This window comes from Dendrobium catenatum, unplaced genomic scaffold (assembly GCF_001605985.2).
Source record: "Dendrobium catenatum unplaced genomic scaffold, ASM160598v2 fragScaff_scaffold_1509, whole genome shotgun sequence".
Lineage (NCBI taxonomy): Eukaryota > Viridiplantae > Streptophyta > Magnoliopsida > Asparagales > Orchidaceae > Dendrobium > Dendrobium catenatum.
Window position 1 is genome coordinate 40404 of NW_021319971.1, and position 19037 is coordinate 59440.

The following is a 19037-nucleotide window of genomic DNA, read 5'->3' on the forward strand; positions in this document are numbered from 1 at the left end:
ATAATTAACCGTCTTAAATCTTTTAACCACTTTAAATATTTTAATTATCCAAGAAATACATATCAAATCTTTTAACCGTATTAAATCCTGAATTAAATAGCCAAACAGTCACACAATATTTATCATAAATATTGCCAAATAATTTTCAGGATCTAATCCCCTTAAGATTTCGAAAATCTGGATTTAAAGAATTTATGAAATCCTACTTAAATAAAATTTTGGGTGCTACCAAACAGCCCCATAGGATTAATGATATTGGACCAGTCAAGGGGAGGAGGGATTTGAGGTAGAATGTGATAACGGGGAAATCCTGACAGGACTCCATGAGCAGAAATAGAGAGTCAGGAGGGGGGAAGACCGTCAATTAACACAAAAAGTCAAGTGAGTCGCCAGCGAGGAAGATCTGCGTTGCACCAACAAGGATAGTCAACTGTACTTTCCCCTTAGATTCTGAAATATTTATTCTTCTACTCTTTTTTATTTCACCGCATGTAAATATATTCATGAGTGGCAGCTTTCAAAGTAGATCCATTGGTTTTATCATCCTGTGCAAAAAAGAATCCACCCTTATACGAAATTGGTTCGCTTTGAATTCCTTTAGAAGGTAGTCTCAGACGACCCGGTCATCTTTTCCTTTTTCCTTTCGTTACTATATCTCCTCAACTCAATTTCGTGCTAGTGCACTCCTCTCCTTGTCCGAAATACTCTGCCTCCGGGTGTTCGCGAAAATGCTTCAAATCCTGTGGTATCCGTCCTCACTGTGCTACTTCCTTCTTCTCCTCCCCCTTCTGCTACGTCCCTCGGCCTCTGTGCCCACCAAGGAGGATTTTAATGCGACATTAAAAGGGGGATCCGGTTTTACTAGGAACGGCAGTTTGGATTGGTGCCTGGAATGTGTGGATTCCGGAGGGAGATGTATTTACGATGAGACTCGGCCAGAAGATCATATTTGCTTCTGCTCTGATTCTAACCGCCTTGGATCTTGTTTTAACTGTAAGCAGATCTCTCTCCCCTATTCTTTTCTGCAATCAGTTCTTCCTTCTCGACTCGACCTTACCTTACCATTACCAAATCAAACTGTACTGTTTTAATGAGGTTTAAGAGGGCATATCATATTTTGAGAACGTACGTTTCTTCTATAAAAGATAAGGTGAAGAAATGCAAAGCATGTGCCTTTATGCCTCCTTCCCTACCACATTCGTTGTTTCTTGTGGTTTGATTTTTTTATTTCCTTGCTTGTTTATCGGAGAAGAATTTTTTCTAGACTTCTTCTATCGTTTTATGTGAGTTAATACAAGACAAAATAACTATTAAACATTGCTTTATCGGCATCCGCCAATCAAAATCCTGGATCCTTCATTACTCTAAAGAATTGAAAGGAATTCAATAAATCTTGGATAGTTTATGCTTGCTGGAAAGATCACTAAATAAAGTACTAACTCTTTTGAATAAAACTAGAACCGCAAGAAATTTACACAAAATGAATTTTCTTAGTAAACAGATTGTAGAATAACCGAAGAACACATATCTTCCTTTTGTTAGTTTTTATGAGTTTTATTTTTCAACAAGATTTTATTTCCTGGTCTTAGGCACTCGTTTTACTAGCGTTTGGTCGTTGGTCTAAACGCCGGCAAATTAATGCGTGTAGAAGAATCATTACCAATATCTATTTGATTAGTGTAGAAACGAAGAAGAAGATGCAGAGACAAGAAAATAGATCTTGACAGGGAAGAAGAACAGAACGTAAAAGATATTATTTTCTATCATATCCAAACTGAGTACAAGCTAGTATATTTATAGAGCTAGGTACAGGCTAATGTAATAGAGTAACCAATGCGGAGCCAACACCTGGACAAGGCAATACAAGCAGCTACACAGTAGACTTGTTTGTTTGTTCTAATACGCCCGAGCAAATTGATGGGTCTTGGCAGACCGTCAATTTGAGTCTGAGTTGATGAAAACGAGGTGTTGACAAAGATTTGGTAAAGATATCCGCTATTTGATCAAGAGTGCTAATCGGATGTAGCCGAATGTTGTTCTGCTGAATTTGATCTCTTAAAAACTTTTGATCTATCTCAATGTGCTTTGTGCGGGAGTGAAATATGGGATTGTTGGCAAGTGCTATCGCGGACATGTTGTCACAGTAGAGGTCTGTCGCGTAGTCTTGATTGATCCCGAACTCTGTGAGAAGCTTTCTGAGCCAAATAATATCGACAGTCAAGGCTGCTAGTGCACGATATTCTGATTCTGTGGAAGAGTGGGACACCGTGCGTTGCTTTTTAACCGTCCAGGATATGAGGGTATCACCCAAAAAGGAACAATAACCGGAGGTGGATCTTCTTGTGATTGGATCACCGGCCCAATCCGCATCTGAAAAGGATTTCAAAAGCACGTTAGTTTTGGTGATAGGTAACCCAAAATCTAGCGTTCCTTTGATATATCTAAGAAGTCTCTTGAGCATGTAAATATGAAGCGGCTTTGGATCGTGCATGTGTTGAGATAACATGTTGACACTGAAGGCTATGTCCGGCCGCGTAAGCGTGAGATACTGAAGTGAGTCTGTTATTCTTCTATACAGAGCCGGATCTGCAAGAAATGGCTCGGCATTGAAGTGAGCTGGAGGCTTTGTACACGTTGGATTAGCAAGGGGATTACACCTGGAAAGATCAGCCAAAGTAAGTATAGATAAAGCATACTTAGTTTGAGATAAGAAGTAAGAGTTACTGAGTTTTTGAATTTTGATTCCTAGAAATTCCGTGGCTTGCCCGAGGTGCTTCATGGAAAATTCGTTGCTTAATTTGGTGAGAATGGAGCTGATACATTCCTGTTTATTTCCGGTAATTAGTATGTCGTCGACGTATATTAGCAAGAAGATTTGAATCTTGTCTTGCCGATATATCATGAGAGAAGGGTCGGCCTTGCTGTGCGAAAAGCCAAGGGATGCAAGAAATGAGGTAAACTTGTTGTACCACTGTCTTGGAGCTTGCTTCAAGCCGTATATAGCCTTATGCAGACGACAGACATGATCCAGATGAAGATTGTCTTCGAAACCTTTTGGTTGTGACATATATACTGTTTCGGTCAGAGATCCATGTAAGAAAGCATTTGCTACGTCCAGCAGTTGGACTGGTCATTCGTGATAGAGAGCGACCGCTAAGAGTATTCAAATGGTGGGAAGCTTTGCTACCGGACTGAATGTTTCAGTATAGTCTATACCAAATTCTTGAGTATTTTCTTGAGCAACCAATCTCGCCTTGTATTTAGCTACTGAGCCATCGGTATGAAACTTGGTCCTGTACGTCCATTTGGATCCTAATATGGAGGCATTGGGAGGTGGTTGAACAAGAGTCCACGTCCCTTGCTTTTGCAAAGCAAGAAATTCACATGCCATTGCTTGACGCCATTCGGGTTTCTTGATGGCTTCAGTATATGACGATGGGTCCTGTGGAGTAGTATTAGCGGTTTGGGTGTGAATAAGATTCAGCCTCTGAGTTTGCTTGATAGAGCCAGTTCTGCTCCGAGTGACCATATGATGCGTGGGTATCGGAACAGAATTAGCGTGCTGAGGTGCAATGGGAGGATTTGGATTAATAATGGGCGGAATAACAGGAATGGGAGATGGGACAAAGAGCTGAGTTCCTGATTTAATGTTGATGGAGTTAATGTGAGAAGTGGTATTGCTGAGGGAACTTAGGGACGTAGGAATGAGCAAGAGAGGGCACGGGTTATCAGAAGTTGGAGAAGAATTGTTGGAGATCTTAGAGAAAGGAAACACAGTTTCATTAAAAGTCACATGCCGAGACATGATAATTTTATTTGTGGAAGGATCAAGACACTTATACCCCTTGTAATTATCAGAGTAACCCAAGAAGATGCAGGACTGCGATTTCGGTTGAAGTTTGTGATTGGAGTGAGTAAGATTGAGCGGAAAGCATTCGCAGCAAAAAATTTTTAAGGTTGCTGTAGTTGGGTTTGGTTTTGTGAAAAAGCTCGATCGGAGAGAGATTATTGATAGACGGAGAAGGTAATCTATTTATAAGATAGACAGAAGTGATAGTAGCATCCAGCCAGTAGACATAAGGAACAGAAGCAGTGAGAAGAAGTGTCCTGGTAGTTTCGATTATATGGCGATGTTTACGTTCGGCGAGTCCATTTTGTTCGGGCGTGTAAGGACAGGACAGCTGATGCAAGATGCCTTGAGAGCGAAGATAGTTCTTGAAATTGAGATTAACAAATTCTGCTCCACCATCCGTGCGAAGAATTTTAATTTGATGATTTGTGAATTTTTCAATATAGGTTTTGAAATTAACAAATGTATTGAAAACATCTGATTTGTGCTGTAAAGGAAAAATCCACGTATAGCGAGAGAAGTCGTCGACGAAAATGACATAGAAACGATAGCCTTGCGAGGAAGTTACCGGCGCAGGACCCCAAACATCCGAATGGATCATTGCGAGAGGCATGTTTTGACGGTGTTGAGAAAATTCAAAAACTTGTTTATGGCATTTGGATGCGTTACAGAACGTGCAATTCAAGCAAGATTTATTTATTGAAAGTTGCAGATTACAATTTGAAATGAGATCTAAAATACGAGTGTGAGGATGCCCGAGACAGTGGTGCCAGTGGTTGATCGGAGGGCCGGTAGCGGAAAGAGCGTGTTGAGGAGCGGAGGTAGAAGCAGTTGGAAGGGAGTAGAGACCGCCTTCACAGGGTCCTTGAAGAATAACTTTGTGCGTCCTCAAGTCCTTTAGCGTAAAACCGGAGGGATCAAAAATAATGGAAATGTTATTGTCTTTTGTCAGTTGAGAGATTGAAAGTAAATTGAATTTAAGAGAGGGAGTGTGAAAGATTTTAGACAGGAGCAGCTTACGGGTTGGGGTCGGAAGAATACCGGCCCCGGAGTTGGCAATGTTGACAGAGCTACCATCGCCAATGGTGATATTGTCTTGACCTTGGTAAGGTTGCGAGATGGCAAGGTTTTCAAGAGAATTTGTTAAATGCGAGGAGGCACCGGAATCCAAATACCAGCTGGCTGGAGCGGCTTCGGAGGTAGCCATCAATGCCTCATTACCCGTTCTTGAAGGGGGAACATACTGAGCGTTCATTCTGTGCTAGCAAGATTGGACGGTATGCCCTTTCTTGTAGCAAATTTGACACACCAGAGATGCTGTAGCAGGATTGCGCCCTTGAGTTGCCGAGTTGGACGGAGTCCGTCCGCGAGACCTACGACCACGTCCTCTGGACGTAAACAAGGCCTTGGCAGGATCAGGCATTGGAGGAGCACGAGCCGCGTCAGATGCCAGATTTATCTCCTCACTTACGAGAAGAGGGTAGAGCTGATCTAAGCTGAGCGGTGTTTGCATAGTGCGGATAGCCGTTTTAAACGACTGGTAGGAATGCAGAAGCCCATTAAGAATGTGATGAATGACGTCTTCAGCGTCTACAGAAGCTCCTGCCGCAGTTATTTGATCGACGACGGTTTTGATCTCCGAGAGATATTGAGTCATTGATTGGTTCTTGAGCGACACCTGATGAAGAGCATTCCGAAGTTGAATGATCTTGGATCTGTTAGTTGCTTGAAAGCGATTTTCAAGAGCAGTCCAGAGATCGGCCGTAGAGTCCAAGGAGATAACGTAAGGTAAAACTGAAGATGATATCGTAAAGCAGATCGACGCCGACAAGTTCTGATCATGTAGGAGCCACTACGTATGAAGGGGGTTAGGAGATGAAGAGCCATCAGCGTTCGTCAGGCACGGTGGCGGAGGACTGGCACTTGAGTCCAAGAAATGCAAGAATTCATTTGCCCGAAGAATTTTCTGAATTTGAGATTTCCAGATGGCGTAGTTGTCTGCTTGAAGCGGAGTGGTGACAAAGTTGCGGACGTTGGAGACTACGAATTTCAGAGTGGCAGAGATTTGAGTGTCATCAGAGAGCTGTTTGGTGGCAGAATCTGCTGTTTGGGAGGAAGACGAAGTCATGATTCAGGATCGTGAATCCTTTCCTGATACCATGTAGAAACAAAGAAGAAGATGCAGAGACAAGAAAATAGATCTTGACAGGGAAGAAGAACAGAACGTAAAAGATATTATTTTCTATCATATCCAAACTGAGTACAAGCTAGTATATTTATAGAGCTAGGTACAGGCTAATGTAATAGAGTAACCAATGCGGAGCCAACGGAAGAAGAACAGAACGTAAAAGATATTATTTTCTATCATATCCAAACTGAGTACAAGCTAGTATATTTATAGAGCTAGGTACAGGCTAATGTAATAGAGTAACCAATGCGGAGCCAACGGAAGAAGAACAGAACGTAAAAGATATTATTTTCTATCATATCCAAACTGAGTACAAGCTAGTATATTTATAGAGCTAGGTACAGGCTAATGTAATAGAGTAACCAATGCGGAGCCAACGGAAGAAGAACAGAACGTAAAAGATATTATTTTCTATCATATCCAAACTGAGTACAAGCTAGTATATTTATAGAGCTAGGTACAGGCTAATGTAATAGAGTAACCAATGCGGAGCCAACGGAAGAAGAACAGAACGTAAAAGATATTATTTTCTATCATATCCAAACTGAGTACAAGCTAGTATATTTATAGAGCTAGGTACAGGCTAATGTAATAGAGTAACCAATGCGGAGCCAACGGAAGAAGAACAGAACGTAAAAGATATTATTTTCTATCATATCCAAACTGAGTACAAGCTAGTATATTTATAGAGCTAGGTACAGGCTAATGTAATAGAGTAACCAATGCGGAGCCAACGGAAGAAGAACAGAACGTAAAAGATATTATTTTCTATCATATCCAAACTGAGTACAAGCTAGTATATTTATAGAGCTAGGTACAGGCTAATGTAATAGAGTAACCAATGCGGAGCCAACGGAAGAAGAACAGAACGTAAAAGATATTATTTTCTATCATATCCAAACTGAGTACAAGCTAGTATATTTATAGAGCTAGGTACAGGCTAATGTAATAGAGTAACCAATGCGGAGCCAACGGAAGAAGAACAGAACGTAAAAGATATTATTTTGCATTGATGACTTGGAAATGCCACCAAAGCCTACACTTTTTTCTTCTTAGTATCATTTTGTTCTGTGCGAGGTAACTCTTTCATGCTATTTTAATTTCCAGATTTTTCTTAGTTATTATTTGATGTAAGGTGTTGATCTTCTATAGGTGGCATTCTTATAATTTGGGGAAAGGATCGCCACATCAAACATTTTTATGAAGGTTATAAGCCGCATGATCCTAAGTAATAAACATACATGGTTACTTTTCTTCAGCTTATTTAAGAACTTTCAAATAAATACAACCTCATTTTTACTATTACGTCTTTATTTGATCTGAAGGAATTGAAGTAGATAAATTAAAGAGTGTTATACTAAACTACTTTATACTTTTGCAGCTTATTATTATTCCACTACCCTGCACCTCTAACCAATTCTCTGCTACCGGTAACATTGGTCTGCCATGAAGTCTGGCAACTGTGGTTGCAGCAGCTTTTTTTTTTTTTTTTTTTTGAAAATTGGGGGCAAAAAGCCCATGTATTGATCAAAAAGGTTACAAACTAGGTACAAGTAAGTATAGAAAACTATACCACCCAAAACCAAAAGCAAAGTAGAAATAAAAACAAATGACAATTGAGAAATTAAAACTTTAAGACATAAATTGGACTCAGGAAAATAAGGGCTGCATCAAAGCTGCAACAAAGCACAACAAAGGAAACCCGAGGATCCAGCCAAAAAATAATGGCACTGGTTACCAGCAAAAACGACCCTCACAGTGCCAAAAGAAGTCCACGAAAACTTGGTTGCCATAAGACCATCCAAGGCTGCTGGATCGATGCAGCCCTTGCTCATCATTATCCCAAAATAACCATCATCCTTCCAAAAGCATGGCAGGAGAGACTCCGGAAAATTAACATGACAGCAAATCCTCCAGCATAAATCTCCCCAGTAGTCCCATATCCGTAGATTATCCATCCAGATTTCAGAATAAGGCAAAAGTAGCATAAGCCAATACAGTTTAGAGTAGCAAATACAAAGACAAACCTCCTAGAAATGCATAGCACCAGGGATAGAGAAATTATCCCAAAATCCAAATGAATAATTCTTTAAGCTTCTCATAGTCTTTCCAAAGTCTAGTTTTTGCACGAATAGCTTTAATAATTTCACCATGAATTTCATCAGGTGAATTCCAACATTGCTTAAACCTACGGTTATTCCTTTCCCGCCAGATGAAGTAAATCATAGCAGCCAACATGAGATAACAAAATTGTTTTTCCATCCTTCCATAATTTCTAACACTTTCCAGATAATCAAAAACTTGCAAAAGGTTTGGCCGAAGATAGAAATTTGCAGTAAGAGGAAGCAAACTAGTAAGAATAGAGAAAGAAAAATCACATTCAAAAAAGATGTGAGAATGATTCTCCACATTAGTATCGCAGAAAGAACAAATGCTAGATACTTGAATTCCCCTCGAAATGAGATTGTCAGCCATTTTCAACTTCCCTTTAAAAGCCATCCAAGAATAACAAGAATACCGTAAAGCATGTCGTTTATGCCAAACATACTTAAACCAAACCACATTATCCAAGTGCTCATAAAAAGAAGTTAAAACCTTTTTAGGAGGAGGGGTGGGGGAGCCATCCCATGAGATAACCGGTTGCTCACCCAAAATATTTATATCCCAAATAGCAGATTTGATCTCATTAGGAACGTAAATAGGAAGCACCTATTTCCAATAATAAAATCATTGACCCTTAAATTAGCAAGTTTAGCAGAGAAATACAAATCAGCTAAAGGCTTTTTCTTACACCACGGGTCCCAAAGAAATGAGAGATTGCACCTGCTATGAACAGAAAAGGAGATGGACGGTAATATGCTGGCTGCCACTTTGCAAAAAAACTTCCAAAATTTAGAAGCAGAAGGTGGAGCAGGTTTCCAAGGAGACAGGTACTTCTCTCTATACCAAATACTAATCCAAGAGTTGTAGTTAATCATCCTGAATAAAAAAGAGGTGGCCATCTTATGATAGAGGTAATCAAAAGAGGGAAGACTTAAACCACCCTTGATTTTGGGAATGACCACCGACTTCCAAGATATCATATGTAATTTCCTATCAGTGATGTTACCAAAGAAAAGGAATTTGGAGCAGATTCTAGAAATGGCTTTTAAGCAACCTTTAGGTATAATAGCCCCTCGAATCCAATAGGTTATTGTGTTGGCAATAGTAAACTTTAAATACTGTAATCTACCTGCAAAAGAGAGAAATTTAACTTTCCAACCTGCAAGTAGAGTAGAAATTCTACTCATGAGGGGTTGGAAGTGAGTAAACTTAAGACGGGTAGTGGATATGGGAATGCCCAAATAAGTGATGAAATCCTCCACCCTAGAAATCCCAAGGGTATTAGCAATGACATTATCAGAATGAAGACTTCTGGAAAGCATCAAGGATCTTTTCAAATGATTGATATGCAAGCCAGAGGCATCAGCAAAAGTTTTAAGAATGCCATTAAGAGAAATGACATTATCCATAGTAGCCATCCCAAAGACTAACAGATCATCAGCATACATAAGATGATTAATATTGAGGTTATGAATTTTTAATCCCACAAACGCCTCATGAGCTTCAAGGCAAGAAGATAAAGCATCCATAACAATACAGAAGAGAAGAGGGGAAAGAGGACAGCTCTGCCTTAGACCCGAAGTTGAAGAGAAAAAGCCTTCCAAAACCCCATTAAGACAAACCAAAAAATGCACATCCAAAATGCACCATTTAATCCATTTGATAAAAACCTCCGGGAAACTTTTTTGCCTCAACCTATTGATCAGAAAGGTACGAGAAACAGAGTCAAAAGCTTTCTTAATGTCAAGCTTGGCACAAAAATACTTATGATTTCCTTTAAACTCCCTCAAAATTTCTGAAGCCAGAATGATGTTATCAGTGGAACAACTCTTCGAAATAAACCCAGATTGACTCTCATGAATAATAAAAGAAAGAATAGGTTTTAACCTATTGGCTAGAATTTTTGTCACAATCTTATAAAAAATATTACATAAAGGGATGGGTCTGAAGTCAGATATGACATTGGAGTGAGTACCCTTAGGAATGAGGGTAATGGCAGCAGCTCTTTCATCATTTATCTTAACACTATAAAGATGTATCACTGTAGTCATCACAGTATGAAGAAATACAATAGTTTTCCTCAATATTCTTCTTCCCTGCTTCTGTTTTACAGCTTCTGCTGTTCGGTTAACTAAGTATCCTTTCAAAGAGGAGATGAAAAGGGTGAAAAAATTAAATGAAAATTTACTCAATTAATCTTCAGCCAAATAGATGGGTTGTACAAAATAACATAATGCCAATGCATCTTATATAAATATAAATATATTAATTTGAAAAAAATTGACAAAAACCTGACGTTACATTTCATCTAACAATGCAAAAAATATTCTTATTTACAATACTTTATTGCAAAAAAAAAAAAAATCATATTACATTTTAGCACCAATATATAGCTTTGTTTGGTACAGTTTTTTTACTGCTTCTTAAAATAACTTTTTAATAAAAAAAGAAAATTTTTATATTAAAATATTGATTTAAAAAACAATAAAAAAACTATACCAAACAAAACCTATATTTATAAATTATGAACAAAGATAAGGGATAGCCTCCTGGCCCTTCTTAAATAATCACCTAGCATATTTAGATGCGATTACTATGCTGCAAGTATTGTATTTTATGGAGGGCAACCATTTTGCTATTCAAATATTATTAGCAACACGCCAGTAATTATGTCTTAATTATGATTAGTTTGACCTCATATTCAATCGAGGCATAAAAATTCAAGCATAACATGCAAAGTATTCTAAAATAACAAGATATAAAGCAGGCCTGAAAATTATCAATAAGACTAAATTGAGAGGTGGAATTAATTATAAATAGATAATATAATTTCAAGAATGACTGTTGACGTATTATTCATACCGATAAGTACAGTAGCTTCAGTGCCCACTTTCAGTGTTGGTAAAAGAGTAGTTGATACATATTGCTTCAAATTAGGAGTTGACATTGTGCGAGCACTTTTATGTGGCTCAAATCGGCTTCGTTGTCACAATGGATTGAAGGGAAGAGTTATAGTAATGGTGTTGATCACAACATACTTTCACTCATTAAACTCATTCACTTAAAATTTGAATAATTACATATGAATACACCGTTCTTTCTTGTAGGAAGAAGAAGATGACGGAGAGGTGGAGATTCTTTTGCCAATTGCATGAGAATTTATGAGGTTGAAGGTATAGCTCATTTTGCTTATATCCTAACTCTTACTTAGATATGGGGTATTCTTCATGAATAAGTTGTGAGCCTCTTACTTCTGTGTATTTTTAGGTTTTCTCAATTTGCTGTTTTTCATAATCTTTCATGCAATAATAATGCAGAATTTCTTAGTCCATGAAATTTGGTGAGCATATTTTCTTCAGTAGTTAATAAATATAGCATTATTTTACTTACAATTATTCTCTTAAAACATGGACTAATCATTTGTCTTTCAAATCAATTCTCAGGTTCACATTAGAGTAAATAAAAGTCAAGATGGAAGAATTGGGAGAGTATGAAGTATCACAAAGATGAAGATAATTAATAGTTATATCTTTTGTTGAGTTCTTGTGGCTTTATAATAGAACTTTTTAATGGATTGTTATTGTAATGATGTGATGTAATGATACACACAAATTTATGTTTACATACATCTGGCTTTTTTAGCTTGATAAGTTTTTACTTTATGAAATATTTATTGTTGGAAGTAGCTACATAAAAAATTTCTTTGAATTGCTACATGAAAATTGTCTTTGAAATTGCTCAAAATTTTAAACTCGTGCTGATTTGTTTGTTGTACATCATGAATTTGTTTACAATATATGATTGGTTATATTATTGAGAACAAATTTTAAGTCATTGTTGGAAGTACAAATTCTTAAAAAAATTAATTTTTTTGCTAATTTAAAATCAAACAATTGAGCGAAATAAACAAGTCAAGCTTGAGCTTTCCAAACAAGTTTGAGTACTTGAGCCGAGCTAGAGCTTGATTTTTCCTAAATGAGTCAAGCTCGAGTTCGAGCTCACTGAAAATTAACGAGCTTAGCTCGATTAGGCAGATACTCGACTCGACTCGTTTACATCCCTTCCTTCGATAATTGATTACGATCCTTCGACCATATTATTACCTAGTTACAATCCTCAAACTATTAAAATTTGACCATCATCAACAAAATATCACTACAAGACTAGTGCCATCTGGCCATTGTCATCAAACAATCGTCTTTCGGCCACTATTGTTAGATATCTACCCTCTAATCACCAATTACAATCATTCAACTATTGTTGCACAATTACAGTCCTCGGCCATCATTAGTTAACTTAGGTCTTCCAACTATTGCAACTCGACCACAATCTAATGACCATTATTATTATACTACAATTCTCTAACACCATCAACTACGATCCTCCAACTAGCATTACTTGAATATGGTCTTCTAATCACCATCGCCCAATTATGGTCTTCCGACCATCGTTGCTCGATTATAATTCTCCAACCATTTTCACCCAATATGATTTTCCGATAACTGTTGCCCAATTACTTTATCCCCAACACTATCGATGAACTAAGATTCTTCTACTAGCATTGTTTGAATATAATCATCTATCCTTCATAGCTTGAGTATAGTCCTCTGGCCACTGCCTCTTAACAACGGACTTCTAAGCATTGTTGCTATATTGTAGTCCTCAAATCTTCATTGCCCAAACTATGATCTTCCAACCCTCGTCACTTGATTATGATCCTCTAACCTCTATTACCCGACGATAGTCCTCCTTCCTTCTTTGCTTAACTACAACCACTATTGCCAAAATACAGTACTCCGACCTCCGTCTTTCGACTATTGTCCTTTGACTACAATCACATGACTATAATTCTTTGAACAACACCATTCAATTATGATATCTCAACCATCATTGCCTATTATAGTCCTCAGACCATATTTATCAACTGCGGTCCTTTGACCATCATTATCTGATCATAGTCCTTTGACTTATAGTGCTTTGACCACCATTGCCCAATTATGATTGCTTAACTTCATTTGTGAATATAATATGTTAAAGATCTTGCCAAACATTGAATGGGTATTCCTGAACTCGAATGAATGACAAATGTTAGAAATATGGTGATAATAGTTAGAGGACTGTTCAACAAAGGTCTGGAAACGGTTGGAAATCCGGTAATGTCCAACAAACAAGCAAAAGTCTGGTTACGATCATTGCTTGAGAAGAAATTCGGCGGTGACCAACGAAGTTCAGCGGAGGTTCGACATTGGTGATAGTGGTTGTCAATGGCAATAACTGGTGGCAATCATCGTCGATAATGGCTGAAAAATGCAAGATAGCTCTCACTAGTTCTCTCTTCTCCTTCTTGTCCTCGTCTCCCCTCCATATGAAGAATGAAGGCTTATTCATAGTTTTTTAAGGGTTGCATGGCTCTAAACATGGAGAAGATCAAGGGCAAGTTGGGAGTGTTCCAACGGACAACCGACGTCGACTCTCTTGATCATAAATTATTTATTGAGCATTTAATTGCCTTAATGGTGTCAGAATTAGGCGTTCTTGGGCTTGTTAGATTTGTCTCATCGAGCCACTCGATTTGACTGTAAGTATGTCATATTTAAATATTATTTGGTCATCCAATTAGTGTTCTAAAGCTTTCTAATAAGCTCTAGTCTTTTTATTTGGCTCGATTGGGCTCGTATTAGACCGAACTTAGTCTCATTGTAATCATCTCACTAAGACGATCAATTTCTCTATTAGTTTGCTAAAATCAGAGTTCAGAAGACCTCATATTTAATTTTTGAAACTTCTTACTCATATTCACATCGAGATTCATGTTTAGAGGTTCAGAAGACCTCATATTCAATTTTTGACACGACACGAAACACGACCCGAACCCGACCCGGAAAAATCCGGGTTCGGGTCAACCCAAACCCGAAACGGGTCGGGTTCGGGTTCATGAAATCAACCCGTTTTAAAAATCGGGTCGGGTTCGGGTTGACCCGCCAACCCGAAATTGACCCGAAAGTGACATGAAAACTCATTTTTGACCTGAAAACCCGAGATTGACCCGTTTATGACCCGATTTTGACCCGAAAACCCGAGATTGACCCGATTTTTGACCCAAAAATTAGCAATTTTGGGTCAATTCCGGGTCATTCGTGTCGGGTCGGGTTGACCCGGACCCGAATCGGGTCGGGTTTGGGTCCAGAAACCTGACCCGTTTTTAAAAACGGGTCGGGTTCGAGTTGACCCGAACAGTGCCGGGTCAGTTTCGGGTTCGACCCGAACCCGACCCGTTGACCCGAATTGACACCCCTACTCGATCAAAATAGTTTTTTGATGACATATCACATGCCTGATGGATAAAATCTTGTTTATGAACCTAGAAGTATTGAGGTAAATCCTTAGCCACACCGTGGGTTGTGGAGTTTTTTTTTTTCTTTAATAATAAAAGATATAAATAAATTCTTTCGGGAGGAGAGCCTTTATTGCATGCATTTGGACTGTAAGCTTTTTTGGCCAATGGAGGCCCGGGCACGGAAGGCCTCCAATGTCAATCCTCCCATGCCTATAACTCTTTTAAATTCCGGCCTATAATCCCTTTCATATAATTTTTGTCTACTATATTTTATCAACATTTCTCATAATAACAAGAAAGGAAATTATTTATAATCCATGATAAACAATAATGAACTTATTTCAACTAGCTAGATCATTTGACTATTTTTATGATTTTCACATAAAATATGTGATGTCTAATGACAAATTTTTATTTATGCTTGCATAATTGAGCTTCATAAGCAACAATGTTCAACTTTTTTTTGCCATCATGAATTCCCTTGCAAACAGCACAAACATATCATTATTTTAACAAATATATATTATCATAGTTAAACTTTAATCATTACTTGACCCAATTTTTTTCAAATATAAAGAAATCATAATTATTGCTCCAATTTGAAAATGCGCTTCAAACTATCGGAAGTAAAAGTTTTTTATTTTTTTTTATTTTTTTACATCAAAATAAAATTTATTACAATTAATAAACTAATGATCTTGCTCCATGCTTGGCAACTGTTGATCTTCTGCCGGAATGGGCGCGGGATCCCCGTCGTGGCAAAATTTGAGCCCATGTCCGGCGGGGCCCGCATCGGCTGCTTAAAGCTCGTCAGCGACGGATTCTTCTGAAGAATTTATTTAAGTGCGGAAGGTAAATTTAATATAAAAAAATTTATTCCTAATGCAAATTGTAATAGGATAATTTTAAAAATTATTAGATTTATTTTAAATAATATAATATACAATTTTAATATGCTTCGCTGATTTTAAAATCAATACTGGTATCACAAATTTATTATCCTTCAAAATAGTATTTAGTAATTAGTAATTGGTTTTTGGGTCCAGTCAAATCCGAAATTGATTCGCCTTCCACTAATCTAATTCAAGCACAACTTGATTAGACAAATTGGACAGGAATTGAGACTCAAAATCGATAAATCGGGTTATCTAGTTAACCTGACCCAACTTGCTAACCTTAGTAATTTGCAAGGCAACATGCTAGAGAGGATGTGGGCCGCAATGGCGAGCTAAGGTGGGATGTGCCCGATGCAAGAGTAATTGCCGGGTGCGAGTGCAAGTGCGGGTGCCGGGTGGGAGCGCGAGTGCGGAGAGCCTGCGCAGGTGCGTAGCTGGAATTGGGTTAACCCAGGTCAAATTGTGTTAGCAGGCTGACCCAAATCAGACCCAAATTTTCAAACAAGTCATAAATTGGAATATGAACCGACCCATTTGTAGAATTGGTCGATCCGAATTCAAGTTTTATGAGTCGGGTTCCGATCACTCAATATCAACCAGACACGTGTCTCAAGCGCGTCAAGTCCACCTGTCCAAACTTTTCACGACCTTTTTCCTCCGGAGCCTTCACAAATAACGAAATTACGTTTTGCTGCTCTTCGTCTTCATCCCCGCTCCACTCTGTACGCTTATCTCCATTCCTGGCGGTTTGTCTTCTGCTCTTAGCTTCGATTTAAATATTTAGCGGCATTTAACCATCACCATTCGTCGTCTTCTTCTGACCGACAACTGGAATTAACTCATTTTGAAGTTCGAAGATTATAATCTTGGGTTTTGGTTCTAGGTTTTCTTGAAATGCTAGGAGCAACATTGCAGATTGCACGCGGCCACGGGGAGGATCGGTTATATAGCCCCTCCAAGGCATGGCGAGGCTACCATCAGCATCTCCAGTACCTTTCGAGGTCACGAAGCAGCAGTTCTGCTGGAGTTTGGTCTGTTCCGCCTCTAGTATTAAAAGAGAAGGCTTCCGTTCCTGAGTTCCTTGAGCCGGAGGATCGAACTGGATCAGAAATAGAGCCATCAAATGCTCAATCTGTTTCAGCTTCTTCGGCTTCTTCTTCTTTGTGCTCGTCTTTGGTATCCGAGAATGCCCGTTCTAGTAACTTGGATTGCTTCTTGGAGTCGACGACTCCGTCAATTGCTGCTCAGTTTTTCTATAAGGTAGCAAAATGTTTTTTTTACGCTTGCATATTTGTCTTTGTGACGTTTATAGTAAGTTCTATTTGATATGTCAGACAACTAAGGGAGGGTGCTGGACATGCGATATCGAGTGCCGGCCCTACTTCACTTTGGCGGAGCTTTGGGATTCTTTCAAAGAGTGGAGCGCATACGGGGCTAGCGTTCCTCTGATTCTTAATGGTAGCGATTGCGTCGTTCAGTACTATGTGCCATATTTGTCTGGTATACAGTTATATGGTAAATATAGTGGGTAAGCTGTTTATTTTGGGTGCTGAACGCAATCTAGTTGTTTTAATAATTTCTTTATATCTTAAAGTCAAAACATAATATTTTTTTGGTTTTTTTTTGGTAAATATTTTTATAGTTTAATTTTGTTGTTGTGTTAATTGCTCTTACTTTGTTGTTTGGCTTCAAATTTTTTCTGATGTACTTGAAATTTGCATAATAGGGAGGCTAAAAATGAGGAAGCTGATTTGTATTTGTAGTTTGTTTACTATCATTTTCCTTTGTTTTCCTTTGCAACTTGCTGAGGATTAATAAGAAAAGAAAATGTGATTTTTTCCATTGCCAGTGCGAGCAGCATAGCTCACCTTCATTCTGGTGGGCGGGCCAAGAACCACCTAATAAGGCACCTAAATTGGTTTTATATACAAAACATGTCATTTTGAGTCAGCATCTTTCATTTCAGTGCCGTCAAATACTGAATAAGTTGTTCTCAATAATCAATATTCTTTAATTATGAGCTTAATCTGAAATTGTTATATATATTTTGGCTGAAGAAATGACCCTGTATAGTTGTGCATTTCCTTCTACTAAAGCTGTTTAAGGCCAATATCTAAACTTTATGTTTTACTTTTCTGTTTATCATCTTTGATCAGATTTTTTTTGTTCTGTTACTTATGAGTTATGTGTCATTTGATGTAATAGGAGATTTGGTGAAAAGAGTTATGCTAACAAGTCTAAAGACTTCACTACTGACGGAAGCGGTGAACATAATTCTGGAAAGTGCATGAAATCAAAGGGCTTCATTCAGAACACTTCCAAGTTTAGCATAAATGGATTTTTCTTAAGAAATAACGATGTTGCCTTGACGGATGAGTTTTTAAACAATGACACTCGAAATACTGATGGTATGCTGCTTTTTGAGTTCCTTGAGCAGAATGCTCCACACAGTCGGGAACCTCTAACCAACAAGGCAAACTTTATTCTGTAGTAACTTTAAGTTGATTTCATTTGTGATAGTATAAAGCATGTATTGTTGCTTGCTAATCAAGTCGACTCTCCGATCAGATTTCAGAACTTTCCTGCCACTTTCCTGGATTGATGTATCTTAGAAGTTGTGATTTGTTGCCTACCAGTTGGATTTCTGTTGCATGGTAACTGATGAACTCATGATGAATTAAAGTTTTTTTTTTTTCTTGATGCCTTTGATTGTGCTCATGAGATGTGGAAAATATGAAGGTACCCTATCTATCGGATACCAACTGGGACAACATTGAAGGATCTTGATGCTTGTTTTCTTACTTTCCATCCTCTTTCAACACAAATTAAAGGTATCTTGTTTTTGTGATAACGTTGCATCTAGAACATTAACTTAATCAAATCTAGTAATGAGCAAGGATTAGAAAAACAGCGCTACTCTTTTAAAAAATGTTCAAGTTGCTTAGTGGAAATATTGCACTGTAGGTTCTTTATTATTTTTATTATTGTGTTTTTCATTCTCTAGTTTAAGTTGTTATACCATTCAGTACCTATATTTTCTCATTACAGTCTATTACATTATGAAACTCTTCAGTGTTTGCCCAAAAATATATATTGGCATAACTGGTGTGAAACAATCAAAGGAATTGCAGGATTTCATTAAGAAATTTATTTTAACAATGAATTTATATGATTAATGTTTCACTAAGTTAAGATTTTCAGATTTCGTAGTTATTGATTTGCTTCCAGCATGCGGTTTCACGGTAGATTTACAGAGCGATTCAAGACAATAACAAGACGATAGCAAGACAAATATGCAAGTAACGATAATCCGGCACTTAACAAATAGAACTTTCACCTTCGAGTTTTCCTCTCGATCGCTCTTTAGAAGTAGGGTTAGCGGAGGATAAAGGTTAGCAAACCCAGTGACGCCACTGAAAGACAGAGGATGCCGACGGTCTTGATCAATGGAGAGTTGGCAGGAGTTGGAGAGACGGGTGGTCATCCTGCGATCTTTTACGATCCTGTGGGTTGTTGCTCTTCGATGATGTCCGCCAAAGTGAAGAGAATGCGCTCCACATATTCTTCGACAATACCTTCAGATCCAAATCCGGGATCGAAAAAAAGGTGATTGAATGATGTCGATTTCCTCTTGAGAATTGTAAATGAATCCGTGATCAACTT

At 38.1% G+C, this 19037-nt stretch overlaps 2 protein-coding genes across 3 annotated transcripts; one reads left to right on the top strand and one right to left on the bottom strand.

Moving 5' to 3' along the window:
- Positions 1-1870: 1870 nt before the first annotated feature.
- LOC110098081 (uncharacterized mitochondrial protein AtMg00810-like) lies at positions 1871-3067 on the bottom strand. The gene has a single exon (XM_020824794.1). The coding sequence runs from the start codon at positions 3065-3067 to the stop codon at positions 1871-1873; it is 1197 nt and encodes a 398-aa protein (XP_020680453.1).
- A 12972-nt stretch (positions 3068-16039) lies between these two features.
- LOC110098080 lies at positions 16040-18238 on the top strand. Of its 2 annotated transcripts, XM_020824793.2 has the most exons (6): positions 16040-16120; positions 16258-16634; positions 16709-16902; positions 17580-17847; positions 17943-18028; positions 18114-18238. In XM_020824793.2, exons 2-6 carry the CDS (start codon positions 16269-16271, stop codon positions 18220-18222), a joined length of 1023 nt encoding a protein of 340 aa, XP_020680452.2. In that variant the 5' UTR covers positions 16040-16120; positions 16258-16268; the 3' UTR covers positions 18223-18238. The 2 variants fall into 2 exon arrangements, with proteins under 2 accessions (XP_020680452.2, XP_020680451.2); XM_020824792.2 differs by lacking the exon at positions 16040-16120 and having other exon boundaries at positions 16127-16634.
- The last annotated feature ends 799 nt before the right edge of the window (positions 18239-19037 follow it).